The sequence below is a fragment of the Delphinus delphis genome, chromosome 1 (assembly GCF_949987515.2).
Source record: "Delphinus delphis chromosome 1, mDelDel1.2, whole genome shotgun sequence".
Lineage (NCBI taxonomy): Eukaryota > Metazoa > Chordata > Mammalia > Artiodactyla > Delphinidae > Delphinus > Delphinus delphis.
The window spans coordinates 146,913,754-146,938,081 of NC_082683.1; the positions used below are offsets into that span (position 1 = coordinate 146,913,754).

At 47.1% G+C, this 24,328-nt stretch overlaps 1 protein-coding gene across 1 annotated transcript; it reads right to left on the reverse strand.

The window, feature by feature from the left end:
- TRAF3IP3 (TRAF3 interacting protein 3) lies at positions 1 to 23,390 on the reverse strand. The gene is given in 16 exon segments (XM_059995328.1): positions 1 to 132; positions 1,621 to 1,703; positions 1,706 to 1,747; positions 2,841 to 2,900; positions 4,390 to 4,452; positions 4,985 to 5,120; positions 7,100 to 7,237; positions 7,360 to 7,500; positions 9,764 to 9,835; positions 16,458 to 16,553; positions 16,647 to 16,676; positions 16,938 to 16,962; positions 17,242 to 17,305; positions 17,438 to 17,585; positions 19,236 to 19,639; positions 23,195 to 23,390. Coding segments are annotated over 15 exon segments (1,515 nt in total). The 5' UTR covers positions 19,581 to 19,639; positions 23,195 to 23,390; the 3' UTR covers positions 1 to 60.
- Positions 23,391 to 24,328: the final 938 nt, after the last annotated feature.

Consider the following 24,328-nt stretch of genomic DNA (forward strand, 5'->3'; position numbering starts at 1 on the left):
CTTGCTTCTGATTTTCACCCAAGGCAGCTGTCACCAGTTATTCAGAGCTTCAGGCTGTCCTTATTGGCCAGGAACACTGCCACTGCTATAGCAATCAGTGCCATCAGCATCAGAAGCCATCGGCCACATTGCCTTTGTGAGGAGGGAGGGGGAGAGAAGAGAAAGAGGCCATGGGTTGGTCAGAGAAGATGCAGGCAAAAATAATCTTCCTTCTTCCCATTCTAGCCCAGTGGAAAATCTTGGGTTGGTGGAGGAGAAAAAGCTTTTTATATCTCTGTCTCTCTCACTTTGCCACCTCCCTCGGGATAAAACCACTTTCCAGTGGTCACTGGCCCAGCGAACCACAGCCAGCGGGGGCCAGGTACTTCAATACTGATATGAATAATCAAAAGTGGAAAATAACTCAGCGAAATTGTATTCTGTTTATATTCCTTTTCTCGTCACTCTGTCCTTGCCACAATACTCATAATAGACTAAAAGAACACCGTTTCATACTTCAGCTAGTAGTAAGTTTTTCCCTTCAGGCTCAGGCTTTCCATGAAAATTGGGCTTGGAGGCATGAGCCAGTGTTTCTTTACATGGTTGCTATACTCTCAGTACAGTATAAACCAAGCTGAACGGGGCCGGCTGGTCAGATGTTGGCAGGGGCTGAACAATTTTATGGGCAAGATTTGGCTAAAGGAGGAATCGTCCCACGATCACCTAGGGCTGTATGGGAGGATAGACCCTCTTACTCTGGGAGGCAGCTGCTGGCTCTGGTTCAGCTCTTCTTGACAATGCTGCAGCTTACGCAGGCAGGAGAGATACTCATCACTGAGGTTGTCTAATTCTGAATGCAGTTCTTTGCACTGTGTGGGGGCAGGGGGGGGGGGCGTTGCGGGAGAACACCACCAAGGTCATCAAGACAGTTCTGTCAGGGACAGAGCCCAGGTAGGGGAGAGGGCCCTGTGTAAGTTGCCCTGTCATTCATTTGGAATTTTTACCTCCATCCTCCCTTCCCAGCTTTTCTCAGAGCTTTCAGTTTGCCTTCTGACTGTCTCACCTAGTTTGTTTGTAATGTATTTATTTAAATGATTGATTATAATGCATATTATTATATATTACACATGTGTGACAGTTGTATGTGCCAGTGCTTTGTAAATGGAGACACACAAAAATGAAGTTCCTATAGCACACACAACCTGGAAGAGATCTTAGTGCAAGTCTCTTTGCTGGGAACTAGTTGCATGTGAACACTTCAGGAGCTACGTATTTCTGTGAGTATGGAAGATAGGAAGAGATAGGAAGAGTTTTGTTATTTAAAAGACACTGTATAAAGTTTTAAGATGCTCAATGTAGGACAAAGTTTGAGGAGTTAATGTGTTTGTTAAATGTGTTTGAATTTAGGTTGACTTTCTGAAAAGTAACTCTTCAGTAAAACCTTGAATAAGGGTTGGTATAAACAAGAGAAAAGATTGACAAGTTAACCCGAAAGCAAAGATGTTTTATTCAGGCCTAAATGAATACCTGCAGGCACCCAATCACAACTTAAGCTCAGAAATGCCTGTTGTCTGGCTGCCTCCCAGCAGTTTCCCTGTCACTGTAGGATGAGCCCCTTACTATCGGAGGTCACCATCTCACCTCCTTTTCCTTGGCCAGGAGCTGCAAAGTTTTCTTTTGGAGCTGGTCTCTGAAATCCCAGTCCTTCTCCTTCCCTGGACCACTTCGTTATGGGAGGGCTTTGGACTCCACCCAGGCAAAGCCTGATCTAAAAAATCAGCCAGATTCGCAGTGAAAGTGAGGCCCATACCTCTGAGGAATGGTCCCTACACACTGAGAGAAGCCCTAAGCGGGAGGGAATAAGGAAGGGCCTGTCCCTGGCCAGACCGTGTGGATTGCAATTCTCTGATTTTTAAAGAACATCCATTGGGATCCTGCCCAGACTGGACAGAGAGTGGGAATTTGAGCCCCTTGAGGGCAAGGTTGGCATTTTACTTTTGTCTGTATCTCTAGTCCTGTCTAAAGCCAGATACTTTTAGAAAATACTCATTACTTTAGTTTCTTCGGTTGCATGGCACATCTTTTAGACTGGGAGGTTTGCTGGATGCTTCAGTGTAACTCCATTTTCCTTCTGTCCTTGTTTCAAAATGAGGAGATGAGAATGGCAGTCATATAAGTCATCTTCATGTAGTTAAAGATGGTTTTTCAGCCACCTGGCAGTCTGCATCGTGGTGAAGAGAGCCCTGGCCTGGGAGTCAGAAATTCTGGATTGTGGTCATAGCTGTGTCCTTAATTTGTATGACCACAGACCTTCATTTACCTTCATTTTCTTATCCATCCTATGTGGGCATAATAATTCCTTCTTTATATTCTACCCAGTGATTGTGATGACAAAACAGAGGGCCATGTGCAGTGGATAAATGAGGAGCTTTTGCCCCTCCAGATGTATGATGAATTCTTCTCAGGAAGCTAAGGCAGCAGACTTGAGGACTGAGAGTGAGGTGACTGTTCCATGTGACGTGGTTTCTACGTGGGGAGCTGGATGTGGTTTGGAAAGTTAAGGGTAAAAATTAACATAAAATCCTGAGCTCAAAATCAATTTATTGAAATATTCAATGCAGACATATGTTTTCAGAGGGAGTAGGAATCCTTTTCACAGTTTATATACCTCTCAGGATAGGAGGCTAACTAAACTATTCTCAGAGCCAGTGATGAGTCCTTAAAATGGCCCTCTAGCTCCCTGACCTAATAGACTCCCAGAACTGGGTGGGACTCCAAGAGGTCATGTAGTCCATCCCTCTGTCTCTAGGCGGACAGGGAAAGGGCAATATCTTAGAATTTGTGGAAATAAATTTGCTGACCTTTCTTGGTTAAGAGTTTCTCCTGTTCTTGAAGCTGTAAGGATTGATTCTGAAGCAGACCTGTTGGAAAACACAAGGAACTTTTCTGTGCCAGCATATTTACTGCGAAGAGTATCTTTTCAGAACTTTGCTTAGAACCTTAATGATTGTGTTCCCATCTGTGGTTGGTTGAATTGTGTCTCCCCCACCTGCCCCCCACAAATTCATATGTCAAAGCCCTAACCCCCAGTACTTCAGAAATGTGACCCTATTTGGAGATAGGTTCTTTGCAGAGGTAATCAAGTTAAAATAGGACATTAGAATGGGCCCTAACCTAATATGACTGACGTCCTTATAAGAAGGGGAAATTTGGACACAGACGTGGATGGATGGAAGACGTGTGAAGAGATGGACAAGACAGCCATCTCCAAAACAAGGAAAGCGGTCTAGAACAGATCCTTCCCCCAGAGCCCTCAGAAGAACCAACCCTGCCTGACACCTTGATTTTGGACTTCCAGCCTCTAGCACTATGAGAATGTAAATGTCTGTTCTTTAAGTCACCCAGTTTGTGGTGCTGTGTTTTGAACACACCATCCTTATGTCTTTTCCTACTATGTACATTTAAGTCTCTGCTTAAATGTTACCCTAGAAGAAAGACTTCCCCAGATGACCCTGTGTAAAATAGCAACTATTTTCTCTTTAACCTGCTTTATTTTTTTCTCTGTAGCCGTTATTAATACCTGACACATATTTGTTCACAGAAACTCCGTAGTCCACTGTAGTGTTTCCTTAGAATGTAAGCTTTGTTAGGGAAGAAACTGTGCCAGCTCTGTTCATTACTGTACCCCCAGTGAGTATCTAGGGTGTCTGGCACTTGGTAGGGGCTCAATAAATATGTATTGAATAAATAAAGGCATGATTTTGAAGTGACTTGCCCATTCAGCTCCCGCTGTGTAGGAGCCCGGCTTCTGCTGGTGTTCTTTTCCCCTTAGCCCTGTGGCTGCCTTGCTGTTTTCATATTCATTGCTGTTTGCATGAAACTTCTCTGTCAGAGTGTCAGAGGTTAAGGTGTGAGCTATTAATTGAATCAGGTTCTCCAGCTTTTCAGAAATTGCCTGCTTTTCTTCTGAGACGTCCCTTTTCTTCTTTGGCCTCAACATGTAATTTTGAAGTGGACTGAGGCATATGTGGTGTGAGCTTATTTTCTGAACCATTCCTAGTGACAGGTCTATGTGACATATGTACATAATAAATTAGAATATATAAAATAAGAAATACCTTAGAAAACTCAACACGTTTTGAAATCTGCAGTTCTGGGGGAAATGCAGGTGGTTGTCAGAGAACATGGCGGAGAAAAGTAGAAACAAAAAAACCCAGAGGCTAATGTGGAACTTGTGAAGAGCTGTAAATGACCTCACTGCAGAAGAAGAGGGTCTGAAAATGCAGAGGTAGAGGATATGCCAAGGACCAGGCTCCCCATCCCTCCTTTGGGTGCCTATCGTGGGGCAGGAGCCCCAAGAATACCAAAAAGCCACCTGTGCTACTTTCAGAATCTGGAAAAGGGACTTACTCTGCAACTGCTGTACTTTGGTCACCAGGGCAAGTTTCTCCTCCTCTGACCTCTTTAGTTGATCTGAAAATGAAATAATGCAAACCAAAATAGACGAACCTAAGACTTAATGAGCTCACCCCTGAGGCTGGAAATTAGTAACAGATGCTGTCTTGCCCATGGCATCTGACAAGTGTCCAGTGGAAGTTGCTCTTTCTTCTGCTTGTCCCAGTTTGGAAGAGGTGAACCAGAACCCGACTACCTGGGATTTCATCTGCATCAACAGTGGGCTGAATTAAGGGTTATATGTGCACATAATTTGGTCCTCTCTCAGCTGACAGAGGCTGTGACTGGGAAACCTTCACTATGCCTTGTGTTTCAACTGACCTTTCCCTTTAAATTAGGAATGCGCCCTTGACACGTGACTGCTGTGTTCTGGCTTAGAGGAATGGGCTGGATACTTTCAGTCTTGGATGATTAAAACAGCCTTGACTTTTTCTCAAAGTCAAATGAAATCGCCAAGTCAACCAAAAGAACAAGTGAAAGACTGAAGCCTTTCCACCCAGCTTCCTTTCTCTGGGCTCCTTCAGCCAGAGGCCTCCAAGGAGAAGGGTACCTTGTAGGTGCTGGGTATCCGAGCTGCACAGGTCTCTGTCCCGCTGCAGGCGTTCAGTCTTGGTCTGCAGCTCCTGGCGCTCGTTCTCCAGAAGCCTTAGGGCCTGGTTCATCTGTAAGTCTCTACTGTCTGCTCCCTGGAAGGAGGAGGAGGGGTGGACACAAGCAGGTCAGTGCTAGGGTGGAGGTGGGGGGCAGATCCCAAGGAAGAGGAAAACTGTAGAAAACTGTGGAATTTTAGAGCTGGAAGGAGGCTTAGGGAAATGGAAAAATAGGAAAAGTTTTTAAATTCTTTGCTTTGCTCTATTCCTGACGCTTACAGCAAACAGTGCATTAGATTTTTGATGTTCACAAGGGATACATTTGGGTAAATGCCCAAATTAAGGAATACTGAATCATCACTTTTCTAGATGTCTTCACTTTGTCTTTACTTCTCATTCTCACGTCCGGGGTGGCGGGGGGAGGCGGGGTGGGCGGGGAGGAGGCGGGTAGGATCATTTTTCACAACGGATTAAGGTTAAAAAGAAAAGGGCCTTCAGGAGGGTTGCCTTGTAGGTGATTCGAGGAAGAGAACAGTGGGTGAGATGTGGCTGCGGTGCAGCGCCCAGCGAGGTTCCCTCCTGTGATACGACGACTCACTTGCTGTTTCTTATCAAATGGGCTTTTTTTTAAAAAAAAAAAAAAAAAGAATTTTAATGTCCTTTGAGAAATTCTTTGCCTTTTAAAATAAAAAATTAAAGAACAATATAAGAATAATTTGTACATAAGAATATAAAAAGTGAGAAGCAAAAAAAGCGAGAAGCAAATTCTAAGGTTTCTGTTTTTTAGTAGATTTGAAAGGAAATCTATAGATAAATCTTTTTTGCGGTACGCGGGCCTCTCCTGTCGCGGAGCACAGGCTCGGGACGCGCAGGCTCAGCGGCCATGGCTCATGGGCCTAGCCGCTCCGCGGCATGTGGGATCTTCCCAGACCGGGGCACGAACCTGTGTCCCCTGCATCGGCAGGCGGACTCTCAACCACTGCGCCACCAGGGAAGCTCAACCTTAAATGTTTTTAACCTCCATTCCTCTGTCTGATCGGTTCTTCCTTTTTCTACATTTGGAACATTAATTCTTCAAAAACAAATATGATGTCTATGAGTACAAACTGCTCGAGGTAATAAGGGAATTACAAATGTCTTTTTAATGACTTTGAACTAGAGTTGCACTCTTCTTCATTGCTAATAGGATATTGTATATAAAACTCAAACACATTGATATCTGGACCACCATCCCCCCAACAAATTCTTTACAATCACTCAAAATGTTCCCCTTTCTCCCTGCTCACCTTAGAGCCACACATTAAGGTTTAGGTTGTTAAAAAACATAACAAATCAAACAAAAACAACTTTCACACTTAATTGATCTTATTTCTAGAACTGGCACACACTAGGATTCTCAGATCCCAGCTTCAGTAAAAGTATAAAGAGACACTTTTGAGGTGGGTCCTCAACATTCCAAACCAAGTAAGTAAAATCTGCGAAAAACAATAGCTAATATCTATTGAGAGCTTATATGTGTGAGGCATTGTGCTAAGTGCTTTGCATGGATTTCCTCACCTAATCCTCACAACAATCCTATGGTAGAGGTACCATTATTATCCTCATTTTACCGATGTGGAAACTGAGGCTTAGGAGGTTAGCTAACTTCTCCAAGGTAAACACGGATTGGAAATGATGGAACCCTTGAGAATGCCAAGGGTCTACTGTAATGGCTTAAAAACACATTGGCAAGATGTGTTAGTTGATACTCAAACTGTAAGTAAACTGGTGACGTTTATTCTGCCCCAATAGTGGGCATTTCTGAACTGGATGCCCTGCTGGGATGGGGTGCAGAGAGTGGGTTGGGGCATGACAGTAGGCTGATGACTATTCCAGCCCAGCCCTTTGCATTCGGATGATGTCATTTCAATGAACACTTAGGTCATTCGCATGAGCAGTGCAGACATCCTTGCTAAACTCAAAATTAGCTTTGGGTCCCCCTGCCCAGCGGCAGCTTCTCTCATCACTGCTGTCAACACCTCCCTCCCCTAAACCCTGCCTTCCCTCCCCACCTCCCTACTCCCAGGGCCTGGTACCTGCAGTTTGGACTGAAGCACGTGGAGCTGGCTCTCCAGCTCCCTGTGCTGGGTCCCCAGGGTCCTCCAGTCCTCCTTCAGAGCCTCGTACTGGCTCTTCCACTCTTCACACTTCTGCTCGGCCAGAGCCAGGGACCGCTGAGGGAGATCAGAGGAGAGGGTGGTGCCTTGGGGGTTCCAGGAGGTCGTGCAGCTGGCTCCCTTGCCACCCAGACTGCCCCAGGGTTCCCAGCCCCAAGGATTACGGAGCGTCCCCACACCTGTGTGCTCTGCAGCTGCTGTTCTGCACTCATTTTCTCCTCCAGCACTTTCTGCAGTGACTCCTTGGCCTTCTGCTCATAGCTGTTTTTCTGGTCTTCCATCTCTAATAGCACCTTATTCATTCCCCAAGGAGTGTATTTCTGTAAATTTGAGGCAATTCAACAAATACACATTGAGCTGCTGTGTGCTAAAGCCTGAGCAGGGATACAGAAATGAAAAGAAATTGGTCCTTGCCCACAGGGCAGAGATGTCAGTAATCTGGTGGACCTTCTTCCAGGCTGGAGGCAGGCAGGGAGAGTCCCTCAGGTGATGTTGAGAGGTGAGTGGGGATAAAAAACTGCCCTGGGCATGCTGGGCATTCTCCCCTAGGCCTTCCACAGGCACTTGAAATCCAACATTTCCAAAGGGAAATCATCTTTCTAAACCTGCTCCTATCTCAGTGACCAGCATCACCACCCACCAAGTCTCCCAGACCCTAAACCAGGGAATCACCCTTGATTTCTCTCTCACCTTCTTCAAGGAATCAGTTCAACATCAAGCTTTGTCAAGTCAATGTCTTTAACAGCTCGTACCTGTATCCTCTATCCCTACTGCCACCTCCTTAGTTCAGACCCCAGTAATACTATTATATGGATTATATCGAGACTATATATTATCTTCATGCCTTGCCTCCCTTCAAACCCTTTTCAGTCCTGCAGCTAGAGGGTTCTTTCTAAAACTTAAATCTGATCACGTCACAACCTGCTTAAATCTCTCAGTGGTTCTCAGTGTTCTAAGAATCAGGTCCAAACTCCTTGGCATGGTTTCTACTTACAAGCCCGGACTTTCATCTCATGCTGCCTCCACGCAAGCTGAACTGCTTGTAGGTCCCCTAAGCACTGTGCTTTTCAGCCTCTGCCTTTGCCCATAAAGCTTCTTCTACTTAGAGTATCGTGACCCACACTTCTCACCTGGTTAACTTCTACCCATGTTCAAGATTCAGCCCTAGAATCATAAATTCTGATAAACTTGGCCAACCATACCTACCCCCCGACTCTTTATGGATTAGGTAGTTTTACTGGTGTTCACATAGTATCTATATTTCTAATCTATTGACTCATCTGTCTCCTTTAAGGGACTGTAAGCCCCTTTGAGGCAGGGAGCATTTTTAAAAAAATAAAATTATTTTTGTAGGCTTGGGGATCTGAACAATATTCAGTAAAGTCAAGTTTTAAAAATTAATACATTTGTATTTTTAGAATTTCTCCTGGCTTCAAGATCAAAAAGAAAAAGACACGAGCAGCTTTGCAAATTCACTGGGGGTCTTGCCCTTCCAGTGCTTTTCATTTTTATGCCCTGTGATTTTTGGGAAAGCAGGAGTCTTTTACTATCAATTCTGGGTTACCCAACTGGGTAAGAGATAGTCTAGATAATGCAAATTTAGAGTTCAATATCAAATCATTTCCATTTAGCTTTGGAGTCATCTGAAAGTTTGGATTTAAATGTTGAGTGGGTCTTATGTTCTTGGAATTGTCATTAGAAACCAGATACAGGAGTTACTGGTTGAGATCATACATGGTTATGTCCAGGTTATTGGACTTAACCATGCTGGTCACTGACCAGCTTTATCCCCCATTGAAAACGAGTAGACTGGCATTCTGGATTATATGTCAGTCTCTTATGAGCTTGGTTGGCATTACTGAAAAAATAAAAGTTGTGGATCCGCAAACCCATAGACTATATAGACTATGTTCCCCTGCAAAATTCTAACTCCATGGCCACCTTATCTTCCTAACATCAAGTGGGAGCAGTCTGGCCGGTTCATCTCGTTCTCTTGACTTATCTCCCCGCCTGTCAGAAATCTATCACTTCTCGAGTGTGAAAACTGACTTTTTTCTATCTCATATAATCCAAGATCAGGCCAATCAAGAGATTACCGGAGCTGGATAACAATGCCACAGAAAGCCAGGAGTCACAGTCTTTTACTTTCTCCCAGGGATTGCTGCTAGATAAAAGTTGCCCATGGCATGAAAATCATTTTGCGAGACTTCATTGTAATATCCAACTCATCTGTTCAAATATTCGGGCCTGTGAAGTTCTATCCAGGTGAGCTGAATCTTTACCAAGGGCCTCTCCCTACATTTCCAGGTTCAAGGTTCCCCTGGAGCTGGCAAAGTGCTTAGTGCTGGGCTTCCTTTCCTAGGGTACAAAGTGAAGGACACCAGGAGAAAGGGAGAGGGGGATGGAGATAGTGTTTTGGTGAATTGGAGACCAAAGTGAAATGGTAAAGGCCAGAACTGGGTGAGTAGGGATGGGTGCATTAATCTCTAGCAGGTGATGTTTCTAGAGAGTAAGCTTGACGTTCAAGCATTCTCTCCCTTAATTCTAGATTCCTGGGATAGAAGTGTCCTCCGGAATGCTTACCTGGGTACAGGTGTACAGCTGGTTTTCCAAAGATCTCAGTTTGCCCTTCAATTTGTCTTCATTAAGCTGGCCCTGGAGCAAATGGGATGAGTTAGCCAGAACACAGCTTGGGCCAGAATACAGCATGCAAAGAGTTTTGTTCCGCATTTCCAGCCTACTGCCTAGAATAAACAGTGTTTGTGGAATTGAGCTCTTTCAGGAGGTAGAGAGAGGGAGAGATGACAGATGTTTGGAAAGAAAAGGATCTTTTCCTCTTTCTCTGTAATAGGAGAAGGAAGAATCAGACTGGCCCCCAAAGTCTTCTGTGTACCTTGAGGTTTTGTATCAAATGGCTCAGGGTATCGTAGCAGGGGCCCATTTGAAGGAAAGCTTCTAAGCTCTCCTTTTCTTCTTTCATTACCTCTCTCCCCTGTCTGTCCAGGCACTTATATACTCCGCACCTCCTCCCAGTCTAGTACATGGCCCTTTACCTCTAAAGGCCAATAGGACTAAAGGGGTCTCCCCTCCCAGGGGGAACATACATCCCTCCCTTACCCCCTGTTATGGGCTGAATTATGTCCCCCTAACCTCCCCACAACGTTCATACGTTGACCTCCTAATCCCCAGTACCTCAGAAGGTGACCGTATTTGGAGATAAGTTCTTTAAAGAGATAATTGAGGTCCTTAGGGTGGGCCCTAATCCAATATGACTGGTGTGCTCATAAGAAGAGGAGATTTGAACATCAGGATATGCAGAGGGAAGACCATATGAGGACACAGGGAGGAGAAAGCCATCTGCAAGCCAAGGAGAGAGGCCTCAGAAGAAACCAACCGTGTCAACACCTTGTTCTCACACTTCTAGCCTTCAGAACTGTGAGAAAATACATTTCTATTGGTGAAGCCACCCAGTCTGTGGTACTTTGTTATAGCAGCCCTAGCAAACGAATACAGTCCCCTCCCTGCCCTACACACACACACACACACACACACACACACACACACACACACACACACACACACGACTCAAGATGAGAAATTCTTTAAGAAAGCAGGAAAGGGAGGAGGGATATTAGAGCAGGGTGTGTATGCATGCGTGGTAGTGACGGTGGTGGTGAGAGGACCTCCCAGAGAGCCACACGCTATTTATTCACGATCTGGGTCTGTCTAGTGGCATTTTGGACATTCCAAGAGGGACGTAAATCTCAAGGGCGGGGGTGGCGAAAGGCAGGCAGGAAGGCCCGTTATCTGTTTCTCAGTTTTGCAGTATTTCTGCTGAGCAGCCGACAGCTTCCTTGCTGCCTTATTCTTTCCTCCACCTGTAGACATCTTCCTTTTTCCCAGGTAGGGGTTTTGTCCCTCCAGTCCTGAGTCTGATTTAAGGTCGTGTGTGTGAGGGGGTGAGGGTGGGGAGGTACCATGGATGAGAGCCAGTTTCCCAGAGAAAAGGCCATGGGTCTCTTTAGCAGTAACCGGTTCTCATATCCTTTCGCTGGCTTTTCCAACCAGGCCCCGTGGGACGCTTGTGAGGTCTAGAAATTACATTTCTCCTCAGGCCTGAGACGCCACCGTCCCTCTCCGTCGGGAGACGGCTTGGACAAGGCTTAGACGTTTCCAACCCTTACAACGTTTCTGGTCTGTAATGGCCAGAGGGCAGAGGAGCCTCTGTTTTTTTTGTTTTTATTTTTTTCGGTACGCGGGCCTCTCACTGTTGTGGCCTCTCCCGTTGCGGAGCACAGGCTCCGGACGCGCAGGCTCCGGACGCGCAGGCTCCGGACGCGCAGGCTCAGCGGCCATGGCTCACGGGCCCAGCCGCTCCGCGGCACGAACCTGTGTCCCCTGCACCGGCAGGCGGACTCTCGACCACTGCGCCACCAGGGAAGCCCGAGCCTCTGTTCTGAGGTCTGTCCCCCTCACTGAGTTTCAGGGCACCTGGGAGAGGCAGGAAGTGGTATCTCACAGCTCCTGTTTTGATCTTGTTTGGCCGATTCTTCTAACCCTGGGAGCCGGGGTGCACCTCCACCCTTTTTCCTTCCTGTATTCCTCAGCGGGGCCTTGCAAAAGCAAAAGGCTTTGCCAAAAATAATTTTTCAAAGTGCCTCCTGCTATTAACGTTTTTCATAATGTCTGGTGTGAGAGCCGAGAGTCAGGATTTGGCATCTACAATAACCACAGGGCTTTGGGACAGATAGAACAGATGGAAAAGACTTCCACTGTTCTGGGCTCCGGAGTAACTGGGAAAAGTTACTCCCCTGCATGGCCTGTTCATTCTTAATCCACAGGTCCTGAAATCAACTCCCTCCACCTGTATCGCAGCTCTGGGTTCAGAGAGTCTGACTGTGTATTTTCCTTTGCCTAAACTCTTACTTTGCAGGATGCAATGAAACCCACTAAGTTTGACAGTTTATCTTGTGGTAGTTTCAGAAGAAAACAAACAAGCCCAAGGCAATGTTCTTACAGTTCCCTCAGTCTCCTACCCTTTCTGGGTAGCTCCCTTCTCCTTCCTTAGTATGGTTTCTATCCAGTATTTTTGCCTCTTCCAACTGTTTTTGTGTTTTAGCCACTCCCCAGATTACTTTTCCATTCATGTTGTAATAGAAGACAATTCAGTTAGCCCCTTCAGTGGAGACGAAGGGCCACCCAAGTCTGGGGCTTGAAAACATCTCTGATCCACAGCTCCGCCTGCCCAGACTCCCTAAGGCAGGCAGGGAAGTTACGGCCAAGTTGTTGCAAATGGGGCATGTGGTTTCCTGGTCTGAGCCCCAGCTCTCCCCACATGAAGCCCAGTGGTACAGTATGAGGAAAGGAGCACTTTTTACAGGCCAATTGTGGAACTTTTTTGGCAGTAGCATCCCAGGAACCCAGGGTTCAGAGAGCATAGTACCCCCGCTTGTAAAAGGGAGCAAGGTGGAGGCCATACACACCCGGTCTGAGGGCTTCAGCTCCTGCCTCTGCTTGGCTTTCCCCTGCCTCTGATCTGCTCTCCAGAAACACCACCTCCTCACTGCAGAAACACCAGCCCACTTATCTCTCTGCTCTACTAGAGGTTGCTTAGGGCCTGCAGCCAATCCCCCACTGCGCTGTCATCTTAAGATCTCATTTCCACTTTGCAGAACTTAAAACCCACGTGTGCCCTGCTCTGGGTTTGTATTGCCCCATACTGAGGGCTTGCTTTCTCTACTGCCCGAACTGTTTCTGCTCTGAAGCTTGCAGCCAGTCAGGAGTCTCTGCTGTGCCCCAGGGCCTGTCACATCCAAAAGGCCCAAAGTCAGCTTGAAGGTGGAGGCGACAGAGGGAGCTGATCTCTGGTGTTCTAATAGAGTTTGTGGTGAGCTTCTCTGCATGTGCAGTTGGAGATTCAAATTATGGAGGCCAAATGGAAAAAAAATAAAGGCCTGAACTTGGCTGAATATCGGAGTCCCTGTTCTGGCCACATTCTTCCACTTACTTTTCCCAAGTACGGCAGTCTGGGACTGTCTTTTCATTGAAGTTGAGCTTTCCAAGGAAGGGGTAGGGGGTTGAATTGTCTTGTTTTGGGGGAAGCAAGAGCTGTTAACTGAAAAAACCTGAGACTATTTTTCTTAAAAACAGGAAGCTGAGGGGTTTGTGGGGAGGAAGAAGACAAAAAGGGTGAATATTAGGGGGTGGGGGGAGAAGGGAGGGAGAAAACCACAGCTGGAGGAACTCCTGCCCCCCGCAGGAGCACGGAGCTAAACCACCCTCAGAGTCTACCTTGGAAATGTCTCTTAATAAATCCTCCCCATTCCCACCACGCTGGCTGTAATTCAAGTTCTGATTGTGTCTTACCTGCAGTATTGCAAGAACTTTCACCACCCCTACACCCACTGGTAGCCAGGGTCCTCATTGTTGTCAGAGAACATTTTATAAGGTTTATAAAACACAGATCTGATCAATCGCTTTCAACTCAGTTCTACAGCTATCTTTTTCATTTCATTTAATTAATTAATTTATTTCTTGGCCATGCCGCACAGCACGAGGGATCTTTCTTCCCCGACTAGGGATCGAACCCGCACCCCCGGCATTGGAAGCGTGGAGTCTTAACCGCTGGACTGCCAAGGAAGTCCCACCACAGCTATCTTAGTACACGTGCTGCCAAGCGAGTGCAACTCCACGGCTACTGGACAAGCTCCTTCTCAGGATGGGCTGGACACTGCTAAGCGTAGGGCTTTAAACCTGAGGAAAATGTGGTCCCACTGCTCCCCTGCTTATTGCCTGCGGCAGTGTTTCTCAAACTGGGGTGGCATGCATTCTCATGAGATATATATATATATATATATATACTTTTCCTTTAAGAGGGAATCTATAACTATTAAGTTTGAGATACCCTATTCAACAGAAAAAGTTTAAGCGCCATAATTCTAGAGACCTATCGGAGGCCCTTTCGGTCTTATCTTTGGAGCTACTCTGACACAGTCCCTTCATTTCCATCACACTCTGCTATACCCTACGCTTTGTTACCCCTAGGCCTGTAATCATTCTGATTCCTTTACCGTAAGCACCCTTTTCCTTTTTCCTTCTTCTTACCCTTCATCATTCCTGCTTCTGTACTGGTAAACTCCTATTCAATCCTTCCAGACCCCGCTAAAGTGGTCCGTTTCCTTTGGAGTCTACCCTATACCACCTCAGGCAGAAGAATTGCTCCCTTCTCTTTTCTCTGTGTCGCTTTGTAGAAAGTGCTGTTACAGCTTTAGCACACTGCAGTAGAGTTATTTATGACCTGTCTGTCTCTTCCTGGCTGCTACTGGAACTCCTAAAGACAAAGGACCCTACCTCTGTCCCTGTAGCACCCAAGCCAGCACATAGTTGGAACTTATCAGATGTCTGTTGAATAAACGAATGAGACAATCTCAGTTTAGTTCAGCACCGGAAACCACCTGGCAGGCACAGCTGTCTGTCTCAGGCTCCTACTCAGCTATGAAAACAACTTCCTTAACCAGCAGGAGCCCTGAACATAAACACCTAAATCCGGATACAGTGACCGACGCGAAGAGGGAGGGCTGAGCCTAGGAGTCTCTTCGACATCACTGCAAACGTCTTAGTTTTGTCCCACGTCCTCCCATCCCATCTCTCTGTCTAAGCACAGCCATCTACGTGGTAAGGTCAGATGTTCACGGAGGCTGGGAGGTTGTGTGTTCTCTCTGTGCACCCGGGGCTTTCTGCTCCAGTCGCATCAAACTGCTTATGCTCTCTGAACATTAAAGTCTAGGGGTTTCGATGTGGGGTCCAAGGACCCCTGGGAATCCAGGATCTGCAAGGTCTTCCCTTTTCCAACTACATATCTGTGTGAGGCTGGATTTTCCTCATATGCTTCAACCAAAACAATGTATTAACAACAGACTGAATGCAGACGCAAATACGAGAATCTAGCTGTCTTCCGTTCAGACGTTAAAAAGATTTGCCAGCTCGGTGCTTTGCGACCACCTAGAGGGGTGGGATAAGGAGGGAGGGAGGAGGACGCAAGAGGGAGGGGATATGGGGATATATATATGCATATAGCTGATTCACTTTGTTATACAGCAGAAAATAACACAACACTGTAATTATACTCCAATAAAGATGTTTAAAAAACCCAAAAAACAAAACCAAACAAAAATCTGAAAAAGCATAGAACAATGCCACTCCTCTCACTATTTTTTTAAAAAAATATATACTTATTTTTCACAAAAATATATAATTTAGGTTCACATGTAATCTATTTACTATTGTTATTTTAAAATTACTACATATTTTAAGATTCCTTTTTTCATTTCAAAGTGGTAAATATAAAAAGTTCTTTGGATTTTAATAATTTTTTTTAAAGAGTATAAAGGGGTCCTGAGATTAAAAAGCTGGAGACCCATTGCATTAGCCTATATCATGCCTCTGGTTCTTTGCCTATGCTGTATCCCCTGCCCAGAATATAGTTCTTGTTTCCACATTTGCCTGGAAAATACTAATATAACTATAAATATTTCCCTGGTTCTCCCCTTCTGTGGAGTCGTTCATTCCTCCTTGTATTCTACTATATCCTCAAAACATTTATTTCTCACATCTCTGCATTGTTTAGGCTTCTGTCTCCCTGACCCGCAGCCTCTCTAAAAGCAGGAATCCTGTCTAATTAATCTCATTTCCACTGCTCAGTGTAGAGAACATGACTTATGAATATTTGTTGAATGAATGGACTAAAATCAGGAGGTCTGAATTTTAGTTCCAATTCTGCCTCTAACTAGAAGTGTGAATGTGGACTAGTCACCTGACCTCTCTGACACTCAGTTTCCTCATTGGCAAAATGAGAAAATTAGCTAATCTCCAAGGTCCCTTCCCGCTTTGACATTCACGTCTGGGCTGACTAGTAGGTGTAGGATGACTTGGAATTAATATTGGTGTGAATCCCATATGAAAATAGTTGCATTTATCACAGTCAGTAATATTAACTGAATTGGGACCGTCCTTTCTTTCTTCCAACAAATTAAAAACTGGAAACTCTTGCCTCTCTTGGTTCTGGGTCTTCCCTGGGGGTGTCCTCAGCTGACCACCCTGGACTGAGCCAAGCTCAATACTGTGACATGTTTGACCTTTAGGTCTTAGCACCATCCCCCACCTTCAACCTCTTCAGTAGCAAAAAAGCCCCTTCTCTTGCTGGGATGGTATGGAAAGAAGAATGAGATAGGCACACATAGAAATCCATGAGCTTTGTTCAAGCAAAGGTTTCCCTTACCTTCCAAGAGCTGTCAGAGGCCCGAATCAGGGCAGACAGTAGGTCTTGGAGAATCACCATTTTCTGTTTTAGAACCAGCTCCCTCTGTAGGGCCTCCTGAGGGGCAAAATGCAAGAGGGTAAGATTAAGTTGGAGGAGAAGGGAGCAGATGGATGGAGGAGCTGCAGGGAGAATTCACATGTTACTTACTTTGAGGTACTCAGAAAGCTGGATGATTTCCTAGAGAGAAAGAAAAAGGTATTTAAGAAGATTGTAGGTTCCCTGAAATCCTAGAACATGGAACCCGAGCCAGGATTGGCTTGTGCTGAGTAAACTTTCTTCCTTGACTCAGGGTCCCTCCAGGCCCCCATGTCTATGCTCATCTAGGAAGAGGGTACCCCCCCATCCCAGCTGAGTTTACCATGGAATTCCAGAATGTCAGAGCTTGGAGGAGATTAGATGCCACCTGATTCAACACCTTCACCATGAGGATTTTCTTACCTTATCTAGAACTGCAACTCCATAACTGGAAGAGAAGAAAAAAACAAAAAAATAAAAAACAAAAATGACAATGGATCAAAGAAATAAGAGTGTCAGGAGGCAGTTGTATTGATTCCTTCTCTGATCTCTTCTGAAGAGCCAATGGGGAAGGGGGGGGAAGGCCTTCCTTTTTCTTAATTAAGGTGGACGTGGAAGTTCCTTGTGCTCCTCTCCACATTCTGGGGGAGGGTTCAGGTAAAAGCTTAGGAGAGAGGAATGGATGGGCTGTGAAGGAGTTGAGGTCAGGAACATGAAAGGTACTCACTTGGTTTGCTGACTGGCATCATGCTTAATTGTTGGCTGTGTTTCTTCTGCCTTTGTCTGAGTGCCTGAGGGATAGGGATAAGGTGATTCAGAACCCATGGGAGAGGCAGTGAGGGAAGTGGGGAGGGATAGGGACTCTCCACTGCCAGCGAGTGGAAATGCCTCGGCCCAGTGAGTGAGGAAGGCCCTGCTCTTACCATGGTGGTGTTTGGGTGGCTTCTTGATGGGAGGGTCCTGTGGTGGAAGGCCCCCAGCCTGGGAGGGGAGGTGGTCAGCCGGATCCCTCCAGGAGCCTGAGGGAGGCTGGTGTTGGGTTGCAAAGACCTCGGAGCTGGTCCCTGACACCTGGAAAGCAAATGCGGGATGCTGAGAGCATCTTAGAACAGGATTCTCCAGCTGACTGCAGAAAGATGAGCCAGTGATCAAGTTTCAGGTCCAGAAAACCAAAGGAACCCATTCAAGCCTTCAAAGCTACAAGGTTATCCCTGCTCCTGCCCTTTCTTGTCCTGGCTGGTGGGATCGGTCCTCCTCAGTTCAGGCAAATGGGGAGCTGGGCTTGTCTCCAATTACTCTCTCTAGAGTCCCTGATCCCGGAAAGAGAACCGGTCTGAGGTGGGAGTGAGGGGATCTGGGATCAGATCCTGCCTTTTCTTGGTCTCAGTCTCCTGGCTGTATAATGAGGAGCTTGGAGTAGATGGTTTCCAAGGTGCCTTCCTATTCTAGAGGTGGTTTCCTTCCTCTTAGTAACAGCTGGACTATTGTTGAGGTTTTGTGTGAAGAGAAGGTAAATTAGGCAGCTGTAGGGAGGAACGTAGCAGCAGTTGTCACAATTTTGCTTGCTATTTTTATATTTTCTTCTTACAAACTAAAAAAATTTATGTTTGTAACATAACACTAAAAGGCTAAGAAATGCATGTGGCAGCTAATCCTGCAGACTAACTCTATCTCAAGAAACCTTAAATAACTGATAGGCTCAGGAAGAGTTCTTTAGGTAACTGTGTTTTCTGTTCTATTTCTCCTTAAAATTATTTTTTCAACCGAAAGCACGTAGAAACCTTCTTGCCTTAGAAAGTACACAGTTGGTTTTATTTTACAGCTGGGCTCGAGGATCATTTTTCTGAACAGCACCTCCTGTTGTGGATAACACATGCACTGGTTAAGAAGGCCCAACAGAGCACCTACTCTGGGGACAGTACAATACCAGTTACTTCCAGGGAATCCGGAGGACCCATCCCTGCTGTCCACATGCTCACAATGTGGATAGGAAGACACAGATGGTTTGCTGGCTGAGCTCATTTCAACGTACCCTGGCTTTTGCCAGCACTGCTCCTTCCCAGGGCGGACTAATGGGCCCTCTAAAAGTTATACAATCTTAGAGGATTTATAACCTCATAAAAACCACAGAGAGCAGAGGTGGCCTGGAGAAGCTAGGGAAGCTAGGGCTTCCTGGGCCAGATGCGGCCTTAGGTGAACGATATTGGAATTGGGATGGCCCAAGAGAAAGAGAGAAGGTGGGTGATGCAGCAGCCTTACAGAAGAATAGAGATGAGAAATGTGTGTGTGTGTGTGTGTGTGTGTGTGTGTGTGTGTGTGTGTGTTTGTGATTTGAGGGAGACATTAAGAAGATTGGTCTGTGTCCCTGGCCTACAGTAAGCATTCATTGAATGTTGAATGACGGATGAATGAATGCTGTAGGAGATATGTCTAGATAGACTGAATTTGAACTAATACTAGGAATTAGCTATGGAATTGTTTTTAAATTATTCTTTTCTCTCCTAAAAGGCAAGTGCAAAGTAAAAAAATAGCTAAACAAAAAACACCCCCAAAACACAACAACAAAGATATCTGTTGAGTAAGTGGCTAAGGGAGACTTTATGATGACTGAGGAAGGACGGACTTCATTTAAATCACTTCTTAGTGACCTTGAGCCCACCCACCTGTCTTGGTGCTGCACCCCATCCCCTCCAGAGCACTGTGTCCCTCAACATGGCCCACCTGCTGTCTGGGGGAAGAAATCCTTTTGGCCCAAGACAAGGGCTCCTTGAGGTCGGTCGCCTGGCCTTGCCTCCTGGAGGGACCTGTCTCCCCGGCCTGCGGGCTCTGTGCCTCGCCTTTCTCTTCCACCTTCAGGTTCCTCCGTCTGAAAAACTGCTGTTGTCGTGCCCTCTGGAGATGTTCCCTCTGCTGGGTCCTCAGCACCTTCCCCACCTGGCGGCAAGTGGTCACATTGGGGCGGCAGCGGCGGCTCTCACGGGTCTCTTGCCAGCGCTCGTACTTGGTCTTGTAGCTCTCAGCCCACCGGGCCAAGCCAGAGGCAGGCCTAGGGTCTGGGCTGATCATGATGGCCTCCCGAGCACCTGTTGTGCTTGGCTTCCAGTTCCTGGAATAGCTGCCCGGATCTGCCAAGTGCCAACAGGGAGGCGAAGAGGAGGGGTCAGGAGATGGGCCGAAAAATGGCCATCTTCCTGGACGAGGGGGCAGAAATAGCACAGCGTCCCATATGCGTGGGTTGACAACTGAAGAGGGGATGATGTCACATGGGAACTCAGGACATCTGGATTCAGCCTCTAGACTAATTTCTGCTCTTCTCTGGCCTGCGTCTCCCCTTCTGCAAAGTGGCGAGATTCCTCTGCTGCCACTTCTTCCTTGACCAAACGTCTCACCCTGCCTCCAAGTTAGGGGAACGTGAGAAATAATTGATAAAAATCACTAAAAGCGTCTAGCCTTCTGGAGGGCAGATGGGGCTGTGTTCCTTTTCCAGGGACTTCTAAAGAACCAGTTAAATTGGCTCCCTGATCCCCAATCTAAAAGGAAAGCCAGAATCTTCACTGCTCTCTTGGCCCAGTTGTTACTCACATAGGTGAGCAACTTTTCTCAAGGCCTGGAGGGATAGCCAAACCCCTCGACGTGCTACCAGTCCTATGACCAGCACTCACTGTCCTCTGTTTAGCCTTTAGCAGCTATCTTGCCAGCCTGGTCCAGGGCATGGTTCGGGAGGGACACCCCACGCTATTGCCTACAGTCATGGAGCCCTGACCTCGGTCCCTTGGCACTCCACTCCTGGCCCAGGACTGGGCTCTGACTCTGAGGTACAGGACAACCCAGATCCGTACTGGCTGATTACTTGCCACTTGCCCATCACGGGCCAAAACTCATTTCATACTGAGCTTTCAGCTCAGTATCTCTTCAAGTGGCAGGTTCCATTTTTTTAGCATCACCTCCCTGTTAGGGCTAAGTATGGTGCCGAGTCTGCTTTCCTCAGCCCAGACACAGATTGCGCCATTGAAACCAGCAACGATGTGGATTATACGTAAATAAGGCTATTGCCAAGAAAAAGGAAACCAAAGCGAACAAACAAAAACAGTAACGAAAAGTCCCCAGGGAACCAGGCTTGGAGTAGAGACCACACTTGCTGCCCCTCTACATGGCCTCACCTGCTACTCACATAACCCCACCCTCACCCCTTCTGCCTTCTCCGTGCCCTTCTCTCTCTTTCCTACTCTCCCTCACCTACCTTCTGCAAATTTGTTCATTCTCCCAGAACCCTCTGGTAGCTTGGCTGAGTTGGGGCTGGACATGGCTAAGCTGGATTCTGAGCACTGGAAATTCTGGTCCCTGGGGTCAGCCCAGAGACTGAAGAAGGGAGGGGGACTTCCCCTTACAGTTGCCGCCTCTCTCTGTCCCACAGCCTCACTACCCACTGCCCTGGGAATCTAGTTCCCGGGGAGGTCAGTGAAGGGATTTCTCAGCTTCACCAACCAGGAGGCATTTGCTGGCACTGGCCCTTCGGGTTTATTTATAGTCAAACAGACTCGACAGGTAGCAGCCTCTCCGCTCTTTCATTGCAGTTCCTTGCTCCTCCTGGATCAGTCTGGAATTCTCTGCAGGATTCTTGCTCTCTCTTTCTCTCTCTGGTCATACGACTCCTTCCGGGGGCTCATGGGTGGGGTCGTATCACACTCTGAGAGGGGATCTTACACAGTCAGACCCTGTTCGCTCTCCAACGCCTGACTCTCCAGGCTTGGAGGGGCATCTCCTGGCCTTGGGCAGTGCTGACCCCAAGCAGAACTGTTAGGTTGTCAATGCTTGTCCGCTCGTCTCATCCCTGGGTGCCTCTCCCCTTTCTTTAGGCTTTTCTCCTCACTCTTACTCTGTAGGGTCCCCTCACTTCTCACCTGCCACTTTCTTTGTTTAAAAACTTAGGAAAGGATCTGAGAGGCCCATTCATATTAAATTATGAAGGACTGGGTATGCAGGTAAACTCCACTTTCAGAATCTATACTTGTGGTGTCCTAAGCCATAGGCCCTAGTGATTCTGCCGTAAATGGGGGAGGCGGGGTGTCCCGACCCTGGACTCAGACTGTGTGGACTCCTGTCCTGGCCCTGTCATCTACTACGCACGTGCTTTTGAACAAGCTATTAACTGTCTCTATGTCTCTGTCTCCTCATTTATAAAGTGGGAACCTACCTCCTAAGGTTATGAGGATTAAAGAGAAAATGCACGTCAAGCATCTGGGACATAGCACACAATAAATGTTAGCTTTTTATAATAATATGATTATTATCACTCCTGTCCTACTGATCTTGGATATTGAAGACTCAGTGCGATAAGACAAACGCCCCGAGCTAACCTAGCACTCCAGGACCAAGAATGCCTCATCCTCCAACTCCCTTGGCCCCTTTCTCTTTGAAGGGGCACTGTCTACCCCACGGAGGCGATGCTGGTCCCTAGTTGAAATCATATTTACTGTTGCTCTGTTCCTCTGACTTCTGGGTGTAGGCTACAGGGAGAAAGGACTACTCTGTGGTCTGGATACAACCGCCATTTCAGTTAGGCCTGGCAGAAAGGCAAAGAAGAGAGGACTGCCTCTTTCCCACCTTTAAAATGTGGGGCGCTAGGTCCCCTCCCTGTTTGGTTCCAGGTAATCCCTCAGGCTTCGTAGACGAGGCAGATCCCTTGATTGTGGAGAATCCTCCTGCCTCCTGCTGTGAAGAAGAGAGGGCTGTCTGGGAGAGATAAGTGTGTGGGCTCTGTCTACACTAGTTCACTGAAACGCATGGCTGCCCTGCTCTGTTTCCGGGGTGGGGGGGCGCAGACGTTAGCCCTTGCTACCCAAGCTGGGAGTTGCAGTGGGAAAGTCTCCTCAGAGATGTGAGCGTTCTCAGGCCCCCAGGCTCTCACACTGGGTAGGATTTGGTGTGGCACACCTGGGTAGAATCATACCCAGCTCTCCGGGAGGTCTTGGCTATTCTGATTTGCTTAAACACAAGAAGTCATGTGGACGGCTGACTGACAGAGATGGGCTGTAGAAGAAAATGGAACGGGGTCCCCGTGTGCTTCAAAGAAAGGTCACTGGGCCACTGCCCAGGCCGCACTTGGTGGCATGACAGGGCCCAGCTGGAGCTCTGGGAAAGGGTGGTATTGGCTGGGGGAGACTGTCCTCACTGCTCCAGGGGGAGATCAGGGCGCTGCCCTCACCTGACAGTGCTTTGTTGCTGCCTTTCCCGGTCTTTGCTCCTAATTCCCTGCTGTGTGTGTGATAAATGGCCTCCCGCATGAATGAACGGTCTGGCCTTCCTAGCCAAGAGCTCTCAGAGTGAGGTAGGAGAGAAGGGCCTGCACGCAAGCTGCTGGGCAGGCAGCTTGGTGCTATGGGGTCCCTGCTGTGAAGGGAGCTGGAAAATGTACCTCCCGTCACTGGGGAGCCTGAACCCTTAGTCATCTGACTCGCTGCTAATCTGACCTTATGGAAGCAGCAGAGAGGGATGGAAGCTGTGCCTCTGGAGACCAACGCGGGACACTTTCCTGTTTACCCAACCCCCAACACTCAAACTACAACATCCACTCCAGTGTCTCCCCCTTCAGACCAGGGAAGCTGGCAGACAGAGCCTCTTTTGCCCCCCCCAGAATCGGAGGTCCCCAACCTGGACACAAAAGCCTCCTCCTAAGTTACCTTGGGTCCCAGGCTCCAACCCAAGCAGCTCAGGAAAGCATCCCAGCTCCTGGGCAGATCTCGGCTCTGGTCTCTGATGGGGCAAGCTCTCGATCCATGGCTCTGGGCCCCCTTAGCATTTCCCTTCTTGGTACTGTCTTTCTTTTTGCACAGCAGCCTTGCTGAAACAGGAAACCACAATACTTGCTCACCCCAGTTCCTCTCTCTTCCTCTCTGGTGCGATCTGAGGGGCGCCTGAACCCTTGAGGCCTTCAGGGCTGGGCTCAGGAGCTCCTCCCACCAGCGGGCATCCCAGCCACCCTTTCTCTTGCTCTTCGATTGGTCTGAGCTCTCGGTCAGTTTCAAGTCAAAATTCCCTTTCTAGCTTAGACAAGGATGGGTCTCTGGGTCAGATTCAAACCTTGCAGTTTCTATGAAGGGGAAGAAAAGGCCTTTTTGACCTAGAAGAGAGGTTCCAATGTAGGTTTTCATGTGTATCAGGTAGTTCCCTGTGTAAGGATTTTCTCTTTTCTTACTTTACTTCTTCCCAATCCTGGTGTTGTAAAGGCTTTCTGCTCTTCTAAAGTACTAGTATTTTTTTTCAGAATTCTGGAATGAGGTCAGCTCTGAACTTCCTCTTTCTGAAGCAATGGGACGGGACACAGGGGGTAGGGGAAGGTGAAAAGATGGTGGTTGGGTGGCTGGGAAATCAGGGATCAACAGCAGGCAGAATCTTATGAAAATATTTCCTAGTCCACTGAACTAGGACATTTGGGGAAAAACTAAAAGGAACTTACCTGTGTGCATTAAAAAGAAACTATTACAAATGCGATAGGAAATTTCCAAGAAGTTCAGTATAAGACGGTGGGGAGGGAACCGGATTGGGACAAGTCGACTGAGTAGCTTTGTAACCTTTGTGCAATTCATCTTGTCTGAATGGCCCATTCAGTGTCTGAATGGAGGATTTATGTGTCTCCCATGAAGTCTAAGACTTCACATGTGAGGCACGTAATGAGACTTTTAAATAGCTGTGATAAGATAACAATTATTAAGAGGTTGGGAGTATGTCACAACCTTCTCGGTTGCCTACTACTGCCTCCATTCTCTGAGGAGAGAGAGAACAGGAGAAGGCAGGGGAAAATGAAGAGGATGAAT